This window comes from Mobula hypostoma, chromosome 11, assembly GCF_963921235.1.
Source record: "Mobula hypostoma chromosome 11, sMobHyp1.1, whole genome shotgun sequence".
Classification (NCBI taxonomy): Eukaryota; Metazoa; Chordata; class Chondrichthyes; order Myliobatiformes; family Myliobatidae; genus Mobula; species Mobula hypostoma.
This window is the reverse complement of record NC_086107.1, coordinates 113466615-113481049: the sequence shown is the minus strand read 5'-3', so window position 1 is coordinate 113481049 and position 14435 is coordinate 113466615. Positions and strand designations below refer to the sequence as shown.

General features: G+C 44.8%; 1 protein-coding gene across 3 annotated transcripts in view; it reads left to right on the top strand.

The window, feature by feature from the left end:
* Positions 1-14435, top strand: part of LOC134354133 (interleukin-2 receptor subunit beta-like) — a 91249-nt gene that overhangs the window by 60148 nt on the left and 16666 nt on the right. For 2 of the 3 annotated variants that reach the window (XM_063062932.1, XM_063062933.1), the window contains 3 exons: positions 9949-10094; positions 11901-12090; positions 14214-14307. In XM_063062932.1, the coding sequence (XP_062919002.1) occupies positions 9949-10094; positions 11901-12090; positions 14214-14307 (430 nt within the window). The remainder of the gene's footprint in view (positions 1-9948; positions 10095-11900; positions 12091-14213; positions 14308-14435) is intronic. The other variant, XM_063062934.1, reaches the window with a different exon arrangement.

Sequence of the window (14435 nt, the reverse complement as noted above, 5' to 3'; positions counted from 1 at the left end):
TGACTTTCACGACCTTTTCAGTCTTTTGCTCCACAGCTAAAGGGCGAAGCGCGTTCATTTATTTAGGCGTTTTTATTTAGGCAGTGGTCGGAATCGAACCCGGGTCACTGGCTCTGTAAAGCATTGTATGCCACTGTAAATTAGATCGTCCCCACCCTCTGATACCAGCTGCGATAGATCGGAGGGTCTGCACCACCCCCTGGTCTGGAGGCTGCCATGCATGGAACGGGGAAGAGGGATCGTAAGAGATGGCAGAGGGTTGTAGACTCTCCCAGCTCCCATCCATCCCTGCCATCAAGAACGTCTTCAGGGGGTGGTGACTCAAGAGCACGGCACCCATCACTAAGGACCTCACCATATGGGTCATGCCCTCTTTTCAAAGTTCAAAGTAAAGTTATTATCAAGGGGTGTGTCTATGTTACCATATATAGTCCTGCCTTGAGATTCAATTTCTGGCAGGCATTTACAGGAAAATAAAGAAAATACCATCAAATTTAAGAAAATTTGTACGCAAATTCCAAATAAATTTTGTTACATAATATAAATGTCATTGCTACCATCAGGGACCTGAATACCCACACTCAATAATTCAGAAACAGCTTCTTCCCCTCCGCCATCAGGTTTCTGAATGGTCCGTGAACCCGTGAACACTACCTAGTTATTGTTTTCTGCATTATTTATTTATTTGTGAAATCTACATTAATGTTGTATTCTTGCACTGTACCGCTGCCGCAAATTCCACATCATCTGCCCTCAGAGGCCACTATTTGCAGCCTCCTGGACCTAATAAAGTGGCCACTGAGTGTATGTTCGTGGTCTTCTGCTGCTGTAGTCCGTCCTCTTCAAGGTTCGACGTGATGTGTGTTCAGAGATGCTCTTCTGCACACCACTGTTGTAACGTGCGGTTATTTGAGTTACTGTTGCCTTCCTGTCAGCTTGAACCAGTCTGACCGTTCTCCTCTGACCTCTCTCATTAGCAAGGGGTTTTTGCCCAGACTGTTGCTCACCGGATTATTTTTCTCGTTTATCACACCATTCTCCGTAAACGCTAGAGCAGCCTCTTTCAACCTTTTTCAACCCTTTTTGCTCTTGAAATAGTTTTCAATTTGCGTAAAAATTATTGTATCTACATGTCTATGAAGGTGCTCAGTCATCCAGGTTATTGTATATCAAGCAGTAGTAAATCTAAAGATACTACACCAAAACTTAAACAGAGCAATATTGTATGTGCTATCCAATGCAATGAGAACTGTGCAGATCTTTATATCGGTGAGACAAAACAATCATTTCACAAACGGATGGCCCAACATAGGGCTAATACCTCAGATCAAGACTCTACTCCTAAAGGACAAGGGACACTCCTTTGATGATAACAATGTGCACATTTTGGACAGGGAGGGCAGGCAATTGGAAAGACGGGTTAAAGAAGCCATCTTGGTCAAACTGGAAAACGCATCCCTGAACAGAGGGGATGGGATACGACACCTCCTGTCAGCTACGTACAATGCAGTCCTAACATCTCCACCCCGGCGTTTCCTCGACTTGTCACACCGCCATTCATGCAAAGATAAAACTGATTAGATTAGATTAGAGTATGAGGACACGCAGTCCTCTTTTATTGTCATTTAGTAGTGCATGCATTAAGAAATGATACAATGTTTTTCCAGAATGATATCACGGAAACACATAACAAACTGACTTAAAAACTAACAAAAACCACATAATTATAACATATAGTTACAACAGTGCAAAGCAATACCGTAATTTGATAAGAACAGACCATGGCACAGTAAAAGTCTCAAAGTCTCTCAAAAGTCCCATCATCTCACGCAGACGGTGAACCTCCAGCGCCGCCAACTTGCCGATGCAGCATCCTGGAAGCATCTGACCACAGTCCGACTCCGAGTCTGTCCGAAAAACTCTGAGCCTCCGACCAGCTCTCCGACACCGAGCATCAAGCACCATCTCTGCTGGGCGTTTCGACCACGGCCCTGGCAACAGGCAATAGGCAAAGCCGAGGATTTAGGGCCTTCCCCTCCAGAGATTCTCGATCGCACAGTAGCAGCAGCAGCGAAGCGGGCATTTCAGAAGTTTCTCCAGGTGTTCCTCCATGCTTCTCACGGCTGTCTCCATCAAATCAGGATTGTGCACGGCCCCCTAGTTAACACACACGATATCATTCAGAACGGCCGCGCGCGCTGCATCGCGCCACCATCTTCTCCTCCCTCCCTCTTATGCCTCTGTGACTCTTAATGACCCTCATGTGATGGCTGTACCTTTAAACAACTCAGAGTTTATAAGCCGGAAGACTACCCACCATGTATCAGAACAGAAGAGGCCTCTCGGATGGGTGGCGAAACGTCTTCTAGACAGCACAGCAAGTCCAGCTGCCTTGATTTACAACTGTCTGATATTATATCTACAGCACACAGTACTTTAGCATGATCTATAAGCTGTAGATATAATAATCCAACAATAATTGTCAATGCTCTTTTGAGTAGAGTATGAATTTTTAGCCAATCTTCATTGAAAATAAAAGGTAGTTAAGCTTAGCTTACCTTTCTTAAAATTAATCACTTTCTTTCCCTTTCATAAACTTTATAAACTCATAAGGCAAACATAATAAATTTCTGTTAAATAACTGGGTTAAGCCAAAATGGGATTTATTTTTTCTAAAGGTGGGCTCAGCAGATTTAATGTAAATTGATTTTAATTAATGTTATTTACAATGTGAAGATTAATTGTTGATGTTAAATAGTAAAGTTTCTAAAAACCACAGGCCAAAGCAATATGAATAAAAATATAACCTAAGACACAATTTTATACAAGACTTTGAAAAAAGATTTTCTTACTAAGTGACATGATCAGGCTCAAATATAGGCCTAGCATGTGAAACCTTTGCTTGTTTTTTGCTGCACCGATACTCAATTCTGAGTCAAACTTGAGGTAAGTGCACACGGATTTCACCTTCAGCTGAAATGAGGCTATTTCTAGCCTTACTCTTGACGCTTGTTAAACAAGAAAAGCTTGCTCACACATATAAGAAGTTGAAAACTGCAGCAAAATGTTCATTGTTTTCCTGTGAATGACAGGATACTCTTGTTTCACAAAAACCCGGAACTTGTCCGGGGGCAGGTCATTAAATCTCATCTTGAGCACAGGATCGGACTGCAGCTCACAAAGTTCTTCCTCTTATCTCAAAGTCAAGTTCTCCAGCAGGGCAGAAGATTCAGAGAAAGCGTTCCTCACCCAGTCATACATTTGTGTTGAAAGGGAGGAAAATATTGTTCAATTTTGTTTTCAATAAGACTCGAGACTTTCTGATATAACCATATAACAATTACAGCACAGAAACAGGCCATCTTGGCCCTTCTAGTCCATGCCAAACTCTTACCCTATCCTATTCCCACTGAGACCTGGACTCAGCCCATAACCCTCCATTCCTTTCCTGTCCATATATCTATCCAATTTAACTTAAACGACAAGATAGAACCTGATATAGATATAGATACAACATTGATAAATTTCCTCACTCTCAAGCCCAAACAACAGCAGAAACATCTCCGGATTTCCTTTTGCAACGTGATTTTTCCAAAGATTCAGTTTCCTTTTAAATCCAAGAATCTTGTCACTTGAAGTCAAAGCATTTTCTCTGGGGTCTTGCAGAGACTTGTTCAACTGGTTCATATGATGAAAACTGTCTGTCAAGTAGGCTAGTTTCTGCAGCCATTTGTCACCTTCAAAGCACTCAGCAAAATCTGGCCTGCTATTTTCTTGCAAGTACCCCTGCAATTTACCTTTCAGCTTAAACACCCTGTTGAGAATTCTTCCTCTGCTAAGCTGCTGGATTTCTGTATGTAGCACGAGATTGGTGTGCTCTTTGTCCAGGTTTTCACAGTAGTTCTGAGTGAACTGGTCTTTGTTTAATAAAGTTAAACATTTTTGTAGCATCATCCAGAACTTTTTTTATTTCATCTCCAAGAGTTTTACACATCAGCACCTCTCTGTAAAGGAAGCAGTCTGTTACTAGCTCTTCCTTCAGTTGGTCCTGACGAAGGGTCTCGGCCCGAAACGTCGACGGTACCTCTTCCTAGAGATGCTGCCTGGCCTGCTGCGTTCACCAGCAACTTTGATGTGTGTTGTGACAACATCAGGGTTTTCTTTTTTTTACAAGAGGAATAAAACCTCTCGTGGAGCCAACCATTGACGGGGCGCCATCAGTACACATGCCAACACAGTTCCTCCAAGACAGACCTTTTGCTTCCAGATATGAAGAGAAAACATTAAATATATCTCAGCCTTTGCTTGTTTCAGGCAGCTCTCTGCAACAGAAAAAAAAGCTTTCTTTGAATTTCACCATCAGTTACAAATCTTACAAATGTTACAACATGACATTTACTGGAGAAATCTGTTGACTCATCAACCTGGATGGAGAAGATCCCCGCTCTGGTCTTCTGCCTGCTCTGGATCTCTTTATTGCCAACTGCCAACGGGACATCAACCGTCTCGACTTCACCGCACCTTGTCCCCATTCCAACCTCACTCCTTCGGAACGCTCTGCTCTCCACTCCCTCCGCACTAATCCTAACCTTATTATTAAACCCGCTGATAAGGGGGGTGCTGTTGTAGTCTGGCGTACTGACCTCTACCTTGCCGAGGCACAGCGACAACTCGCAGATACCTCCTCTTATTTACCCCTCGATCGTGACCCCACTAAGGAGCACCAGGCCATTGTCTCCCACACTATCACTGGCTTTATCCGCTCAGGGGATCTCCCATCCACTGCTACCAACCTTATAGTTCCCACACCCCGCACTTCCTGTTTCTACCTCCTTCCCAAGATCCACAAACCTGCCTGTCCTGGCCGACCTATTGTCTCAGCTTGCTCCTGCCCCACCGAACTCGTTTCTGCATACCTCGACACTGTTTTATCACCCCTTGTTCAATCCCTTCCGACCTATGTTCGTGACACTTCTCACGCTCTTAAACTTTTCGATGATTTTAAGTTCCCTGGCCCCCACCGCTTTATTTTCACCATGGATGCCCAGTCCTTATATACTTCCATCCCCCATCAGGAAGGTCTCAAAGCTCTACGCTCCTTTTTGGATTCCAGACCTAATCAGTTCCCCTCTACCACCACTCTGCTCCGTCTAGCGGAATTAGTCCTTACTCTTAATCATTTCTCCTTTTGCTCCTCCCATTTCCTCCAAACTAAAGGTGTAGCTATGGGCACCCGTATGGGTCCTAGCTATGCCTGCCTTTTTGTTGGGTTTGTGGAACAATCTATGTTCCGTGCCTATTCTGGTATCTGTCCCCGACTTTTCCTTCGCTACATCGACGACTGCATTGGCGCTGCTTCCTGCACGCATGCAGAACTCGTTGACTTTATTAACTTTGCCTCCAACTTTCACCCTGCCCTCAAGTTTACCTGGTCCATTTCCGACACCTCCCTCCCCTTTCTAGATCTTTCTGTCTCTGTCTCTGGAGACAGCTTATCCACTGATGTTTACTATAAGCCTACTGACTCTCACAACTATCTGGACTATTCCTCTTCTCACCCTGTCTCTTGCAAAAACGCCATCCCCTTCTCGCAATTCCTCCGTCTCCGCCGCATCTGCTCTCAGGATGAGGCTTTTCATTCTAGGACGAGGGAGATGTCTTTATTTTTTAAAGAAAGGGGCTTCCCTTCCTCCACTATCAACTCTGCTCTTAAACGCATCTCCCCCATTTCACGTACATCTGCTCTCACTCCATCCTCCCACCACCCCACTAGGAATAGGGTTCCCCTGGTCCTCACCTACCACCCCACCAGCCTCCGGGTCCAACATATTACTCTCCGTAACTTCCGCCACCTCCAACGGGATCCCACCACTAAGCACATCTTTCCCTCCCCCCCCTGCATTCCGCAGGGATCGCTCCCTACACAACTCCCTTGTCCATTCGTCCCCCCCATCCCTCCCCACTGATCTCCCTCCTGGCACTTATCCGTGTAAGCGGAACAAGTGCTACACATGCCCTTACACTTCCTCCCTTACCACCATTCAGGGCCCCAAACAGTCCTTCCAGGTGAGGCATCACTTCACCTGTGAGTCGACTGGGGTGATATACTGCGTCCGGTGCTCCCGATGTGGCCTTTTATATATTGGTGAGACCCGACGCAGACTGGGAGACCGCTTTGCTGAACATCTACGCTCTGTCCGCCAGAGAAAGCAGGATCTCCCAGTGGCCACACATTTTAATTCCACATCCCATTCCCATTCTGACATGTCTATCCACGGCCTCCTCTACTGTAAAGATGAAGCCACACTCAGGTTGGAGGAACAACACCTTATATTCCGTCTGGGTAGCCTCCAACCTGATGGCATGAACATCGACTTCTCTAACTTCCGCTAAGGCCCCACCTCCCCCTCGTACCCCATCTGTTACTCATTTTTATGCACACATTCTTTCTCTCACTCTCCTTTTTCTCCCTCTGTCCCTCTGAATATACCTCTTGCCCATCCTCTGGGTCACCACCCCCCCCCCTTGTCTTTCTTCCCGGACCTCCTGTCCCATGATCCTCTCGTATCCCCTTTTGCCTATCACCTGTCCAGCTCTCGGCTCTATCCCTCCCCCTCCTGTCTTCTCCTATCATTTTGCATCTCCCCCTCCCCCTCCAGCTTTCAAATCCCTTACTCACTCTTCCTTCAGTTAGTCCTGACGAAGGGTCTCGGCCTGAAACGTCGACTGTACCTCTTCCTATAGATGCTGCTTGGCCTGCTGCGTTCGCCAGCAACTTTGATGTATGTTGGTTGGAAAGATGTTGTTTTCCAGTTTATCACACAAAACCTCTTCAGCATCATGTGACATATCATCAAAACGTCGACTTATCATACTGTTTGAGAGCGAAAGCTTTTCAATTTCACGTACTGCATCTTGTCCTAGTATTTTACCCACTATAATTTTACCTGCTAGTGTTATTAGGTTCTCACCAACTGTGTGAATTTTGTTGTTCTGGGACAGAGCCGTCTCTATTTCCTGAGGAGACTGAGGTCCTTTAACATCTGTTGGATGATGCTGAGGATGTTCTACGAGTCTGTGGTGGCCAGTGCGATCATGTTTGCTGTTGTGTGCTGGGGCAGCAGGCTGAGGGTAGCAGACACCAACAGAATGAACAAACTCATTCGTAAGGCCAGTGATGTTGTGGGGATGGAACTGGACTCTCTGATGGTGGTGTCTGAAAAGAGGATGCTGTCCAAGTTGCATGCCATCTTGGACAATGTCTCCCATCCACTACATAATGTATTGATTGGGCACAGGAGTACATTCAGCCAGAGACTCATTCCACCGAGATGCAACACAGAGCGTCATAGGAAGTCATTCCTGCCTGTGGCCATCAAACTTTACAACTCCTCCCTTGGAGGGTCAGATACCCTGAGCCAATAGGCTGGTCCTGGACTTATTTCCTGACATAATTTACATAACATTATTTAATTATTTATGGTTTTATATTGCTATATCTATACTCTATTCTTGGTTGGTGCAACTGTAACGAAAATCAATTTCCCTCGGGATCAATAAAGTATGACTATGACTATGACTAAGTTCTGCTACAAAATAACTTGCTTCTTGATTTCTTCTACTAACTGTGACTTTATTAACAAAAGCTTTACTCTGTTTGTTTTGAGATTCCAATAGCTGTTTAAAATAATCAGGACTTTTACATGTCATATGGCTGTGATTTCTAGTTAAGTGTCCTTTCAATTTTGCTGGAGTCATTGCTACATTTGTAAGTTGTTTGCCACAGACTAGGCATCATGGAATAGGAGAAATGGGATCACCAGTCCATGTAAAACTCATGGATAAGTAGCTTTCACTGCAAAGATGGACCTTTTTGTGTCTGCTTTTGCACTAGTGCAGTGAAATGATTGTAATCCACCATTAACCTTATCAGAATTGTCCATAGGCCAGGCCTAGAATCCTTCTCTTTTATCTCACACCTCCTCTTCAAAAATCATCATATTCGACTGTCTTTAGAATGAAAATTTCCTTCCAATTTTCTACTACACCAGTAAAGTTTGTTTGTCAGTTGGTAAGGGGAAGTTGGGGGAGGTAATTCAGGAGGGAGACGACTCAACCAAATAACCACAGTCCTACTGCACACTGCCGTACTGGTCTGAGAGACCTTTAATGAGATTGCTAACAGGGCTATTCTGTCACTGCCCAGCACTCCAGGCGCTAATATTGTGCATTGCGCTATTCAAAAAATGAATTTTTTTTTTAAAAGCACAATCTCTCACAGAAGGCCGGTTGAGAAACCCAGCTGGGCATGTTGTGCATAAAAACCCCAGGAGATCTGCATTTTCTGAGATCCCCGAACCTCCCATCTGGCACATTTCTTCCCCATTCTGATGTTTGGTCTGAACAACAACTGAACCTCCTGACCATGTCTGCATGCTTTTATGCATTGAGTTGCTGCCACATGATTGGCTGATTAGATATTTGCATTAACGAGCAGGTGAACAGGTGTACCTAATAAAGTGGCCACTGGGTGTATGTTATATGTTCTAAATGATGGAGGAGGTCTTGAGATTTGATTAGCTGCCTTAATCCTCATTTTCCAATGTAATGGGAATTGTGGGGGGATCTCATTGAAACCTATTGACTATTGAAAAGCCTAAACAGGGTGGACGTGGAAAGGATGTTTCCTTTAGTATGAGAGTCTAGGACCAGAGGGCTCAGCCTCTGAATAGAAGGACCTCTCTTTAGAACAGAGATGCAGAGGAATTTCTTTAGCCAGAGGGTGGTGAATCTGTGGAATTTGTTGCTGCGGACGACTGTGGAGGCCAAATCATTGGATATATTTAAAGCGGAGGACAATAAGTTCTTGGTTAGTGAGGGAGTCAGAGGTTACGGGAGAAGTCAGAAAATGAGGTTGAGAGGGAATTAAGCCATAATTGAATGGCAGAGCAGACTCAATGGGCTGAATGGCCTAATTCTGCTCCTATATCTTATGGTCTTATTGAATGGTCTGCACTGTACGTCATGAGTACAGTGCAAATGATGAAGCAGTGCCTGTGATGTTTGCTTTGGTAATCTGAGAGCAGGCATTTCAGGAAGGTAATTTTGATGTTTCTTTACCAGCAGAAATGGACCACTTAGTTGGAGTCTGGATTACTGGAACTAAGAAAGTTTTCTTAAAGAAATAAGTAACACAGTACTCTAATCGTAAGGATATAAATGCAACAGGTTAGCAATGATAAAACACACATGTACACAGAACTAGGATAATAGGAATCAATCAAGCTCTATTGCAGTCTAGGGGTAAAATGATCAGTCTCAAGGGACGCAGAGTTTGGTTCAGCTGAGCATAGTTCGCAGTAATCGCTGTTGTGCCGTTGAAGAGAGAGAGAGAGCGAATGCAAATTTCAATTCAAACAGACCTTTGATGTTCCTCGCAGTTAGCTTTCGGGCGAGCCCTTTTTAATGTCTTCTGAGGTCACTGACTGTGACCCCTCCGTTCCGGATACGATCGTTCTTCTGCGGTGTACCCAGCACCCAGGCAAGGGCGGACACACACACCAGGTTCCCGCTGATCGTACCTTTTCACCCTGTGCGTCTATGGTCGGTCCCGCGACCAGACCTCCAAACTCCCACCAACTTGTTGGGGGGGGGGGGCACATCGCACTTCCAGGGTCTCGTTATCTCGTGATCTCGTGGTGTCTGTCTTGCCTTAGTGAACCTGTTCTTTTTATCCCCCTGCTGGGGTATCGCCTGTCCATCAAACTTCAAACAGTTCAGGTTCAAACCAATCGGTCTGTCAATACACGGACTGGTGTCTCTTTCCGTTATCTCTTTCTCCTCTCTCATTAACATTTTTGAATGCTGCACCATTGTCTCACTTATCTCTCTCATTAGCATCAATCTTCTGATAACTTGGTTTTTCGTCACACTTTTTGTTGTTCATAGTCCAGCTCCAGCCTCCGTCCAACTTGAACGTGGTCAATGATACTGACACCATGATTGAACTGTCCTGGCAGACTAAACACGAACTTCTTTTCGCCGATAAAATGGAATTCGAGATTCGATACAAGCTCGAGACTGAGCCCTGGAAAGTAAGTTCGACTGATGCACCGTATCTCACTGGCGCCATGGTAGCCTAGCGGTTAGATGCTTGGGGTGTCAGACTTTGGAGTTTAATCCCGGTGACCTCTGTAAGGAGTCTCTGTACGTCCTCCCTGTGGAATGTGTTGGTTTTCTCCAGGTCCTCTGGTTTCCTCCCACAGTCCAAAGCTGTACCATTTAGTAGGTTACTTGGTCATGGTAAGTTGCTTCATGGTTAGGCTAGGGTTAATTCTAGATGCTGGGGGGTGTAGCTCAAAGGGCTGGAAGGCCTACTTCTGCACGATATCTCTAAATAAATAAATATCTTTGTTCTATTGTATTAAAGATCTGGGCCCAGAATTCTGTAGCACCCAGATTCCAAGATGCCCATCTGAATTAGGGAACATGTCTTATGAGGAAAGGTTGAGTCTGGGGTGGCGGGGGGGGGGGGTGGGGTGACAGCAGGTGGAATTGGGATGGGGGCGGGGTGGTGAATTCAAACTTTTAACATTGGGTCATTGTGAGGTGAGAAGTTGGAGAGGTTGGAGGGATGACTATAAGCAGTTTGAGTCAATGATCAAGGTGACCTTGCTGATATGGTTGCAACCTGGTTAAGGATGGGGAGGTGAGAGTTGGATGTACTGACATACTTTGATGACTGAGAAAAGGAGGCCATGTCTGCTCCCAGTAGAGTTCCCATTGGTCCTAATTCCCAGTAGAGTTCCCATTGGTCCTAATTCCCAGTAGAGTTCGATTGGTCCTATTTCCCAGTAGAGCTCCCATTGGTCCTAATTCCCTGTAGAGTTCCCATTGGTCCTAATTCCTAATAGAGTTGCCATTGGTCCTAATTCCCAGTGAAGTTCCCATTGGTCCTGATTGCCAGTAGCCCTTCCAGTCACACACTCTCTCTTTCTTTCTCTCGCTCTCAGACTCCATTCTTCTGCCACTCACTCTCATCAGAAGTCATTTACCGTCCACTCCTTCACGTGATCTCCTGAGAGAGAAGGAAACTACTAGAGGAGAAAACTGTGAGGAGCAAATAAAAACATCACGCAAGGTCCCTGTCCCACAATCTCGGGAGGAGGAACCTATACCTGACGTACTGTGCCCCAAATCTGTTGTAGTGTCTCCTCAGAAACCATCTCTGTCTCAGGCGAGAACTCCAAGCCTGTCAATGCATTCGTCACCTTGTCATCATCAATTAACTGGACCCTGAAAACTTGCATTCATTCCTCGATCACACATTATTAATTGCATTCAAGGAGAACAGCCCGGCCCCAGTAACCACACTGAGTAGGTTAGTGCTATTTTTATACAGAAGTGACATGCAGTTACGGATATTGACCATTTGGCAATCTTGTGTATGTTCGAATTCCTTATTTGCATGATCAGCCGCCAATCACAATAGCAGTGCTAAAAGTCAACAGAAACTATAGGATAACCGATGATACTTTGAAGTTAATAAAGTAATTGTCCCTTCTTTGGTGTATGCCTTGCATCCTTCCATTAACTCCTCATCTTGTCTCTCTTTTGTGCAGCAGTGGCTCCCGTCCCCTGCTGTACAAAAGGAAGTGAGGCCCTTCAAAGATCTTTCTTACCAGGATTGACTGCAGACTATCTGCAAACCTTTCTTGCCTGGATATTGCCTAATTCCTTCCTTTGCCACCACTTCCACAACCTCGCTAATGCTGGAACCCGCCATTTCGGCCCGATGGGAGGGCGGGGTTGTCTTGTATTCTGTAACCACTGCAGTGGCTTGTCATTCTGCCTGAAATCGTCTCCACTTTTACTGACTCTGTCAAACGTTCCGATTCCAGAATGCCAAGAAGCATCTGATCCAGCAAAACGAAAGAAGAATACAAATCGACCTGTCCAATTTGAAGGCCGACTCCTCCTACGTGACCCAGATTCGAGTGAGAATTCTGGACAGTAAGAATTACAAGAGCATCTGGAGCAAATGGAGCCAGGCACTGAAATGGAAAACTCAGAAATCCAAAGCTGCAACTGGTAAAGTGGGAATTACCTAAATCAGCAATAGTCTGTAGAGTAGGCATATGGCATGCCACCCGAGTGCATTAGCCCAGATCTTACCAGGGAATGAACAACCAGCTCACAACACACACAGTTAGTGACCGTGCAGTTGGCCACTGAGTTCGAAGTCACCTCTAGCAAAATATACATTTCAAAAAAATGGTGGGACTGAAGACCAAAAGTCCATAAGACATAGGAGCAGAATCAGGCCATTCGGCCCATCGAGTCTGCTCCACCATTACATGAAGGCTGATTTATCATCCCTCTCAACCTCAATCCTGCCTTCTCCCTGTAACCTTTGATGCCCTGATTAAGTAAGAAACCATCATATAGGCATCCGTTAGTCTCATGAGACCATGGATTTGCGCCTTGGAAAGTTTCCAGAGCGCAGGCCTGGGCAAGGTTGTATGGAAGACCAGCAGTCTCTCCTCTCCACGCCACCAACATTGTCCAAGGGAACACGCAGCTTGGCACCGGTTTCGTCACAGAGCACTGTGTGGTTAAGTGCCTTGCTCAAAGACACAACACACTGCCTCAGCCAAGGCTCGAACTGGCGACCTTCAAATCACTAGACGAACACCTTAACCACTTGGCCACGCGCCAACACAAGAAACCATCAAACTCTGCTTTAAATATACTCAATGACTTGGGCTCTACAGCCGTGAATTCCAATGCGACGTTGTAATCAATATGATTCAATGTTATAGTCATTATGATCCATTTTTATAACGCTGTTCACATTGTAAATGCATGCTGATTTTAATGTAATTATGTACATTTTATTCCAAATCCATACTTCTAACTTAATTTTATATAATTCTTTTCTCTTCATAATGGTGCCTTCTTGTTACGTGTGGAGTCAACACACCACAGCGAATTATTAATTCATGTAAACTCATCTGGTGAATAAATTTGATCCTGGATCTGTCTATCATCTTCACCACCATTCAGCCATTGGCGCCGTTTCAGCTCCCGCTCGTTATAGCAGGCCAACCGCCTTTTCCACTCTTAGTCCCCAAGCAGGGTTTCTCATGTTCTCGGTATTTATTGATTCTTTATTTTCATTGATTCGTCGTTCTACTGTGAATGCCCTCAAGAAAATGTATCTCAGGGTTGTATACGGTGACACACATGTTCTTTGTTGATAAATTTACTTTGAAATTTGAAATACCGACAGTTCCCTTCCCTCACGGACACTGTTTAGCGTCTGAGCTCCTCCAGCAGATTATCAGCCGCGTTAACATTTCAAAGTTCGAAGTTCAAAGCGAAAAGAGAACAAAAAACTACACTGAGGTAGTGATCAAGGGGTTGTCCACTCAGAAATCTGATAGCGCAGGGGAAGAGGCTGTTCCTAAAACGTTGTAACTTCAAAACATTAAACTAATTCAAATGAAGATGCAGGGAGCCTGAGATATGGGTGTAGATCGTGTTTACCTAAAGTGAGTTCAGCATGTATCACGTAGAGGTGTGATGGCATATGCAGTTAATGCATTTTTACATATAAACCGTAATGAATTATTCAAATGGACAAGAATGCTTAATCAAACTATTCAAGATTACGCAAATATTATTGAAATATTAAATACACAATAGTTGAGCGTGTCTTCAGGCTCCTCTGGGGCAGAGGAGGGGGCCTCCCTGGTGGTAGCATTGAGAAGAGGGCATGTCCTGGGTGGTGAGAGTGCTTAATGATGGATGCTGCCTTTTTGAAGGCAAAATCTCATCTTGCATTTGTGGGACTTCAGTCTCGGTTGGATGGTTCAAGATCCAAGTACAGTTATTATCAAAGAATGTATAAATTATACAACCCTGAGACTTGCTTGCTCACTGGAAAAGCATTGTTAACGTACTCAGTTAAAGCTAGTTTATCTCCTGGGCACATGGACCGACCTGCTGTTTCACCGAACAACAGGAATTCTGCAGATGCTGGAAATTCAAGCAACATACATCAAAGTTGCTGGTGAACGCAGCAGGCCAGGCAGCATCTATAGGAAGAGGCGCAGTCGACGTTTCAGGCCGAGACCCTTCGTCAGGACTAACTGAAGGAAGAGTGAGTAAGGGATTTGTTTCACCGAACTGTTTTTGCTACCTTCTTCCAGGTAAATTCACTGGAGACCTGTGGATCGCCCTCTTACTGAGTGGAATCCTGTTTGCCGTTGCCATTCTGCTCATTGGGAAGCTGGTCATAAGAAGGTAAGATGACCCCAGAACACCTGGTAGAAGTGAAATTAGGTGCTGATGTTTTGATACTGAAGAGATTTTCTGTTTACTTCTGGATTTCAAATGCTAAGAGCAACTCCCTCTCTGCCTGAGGTGTGTTG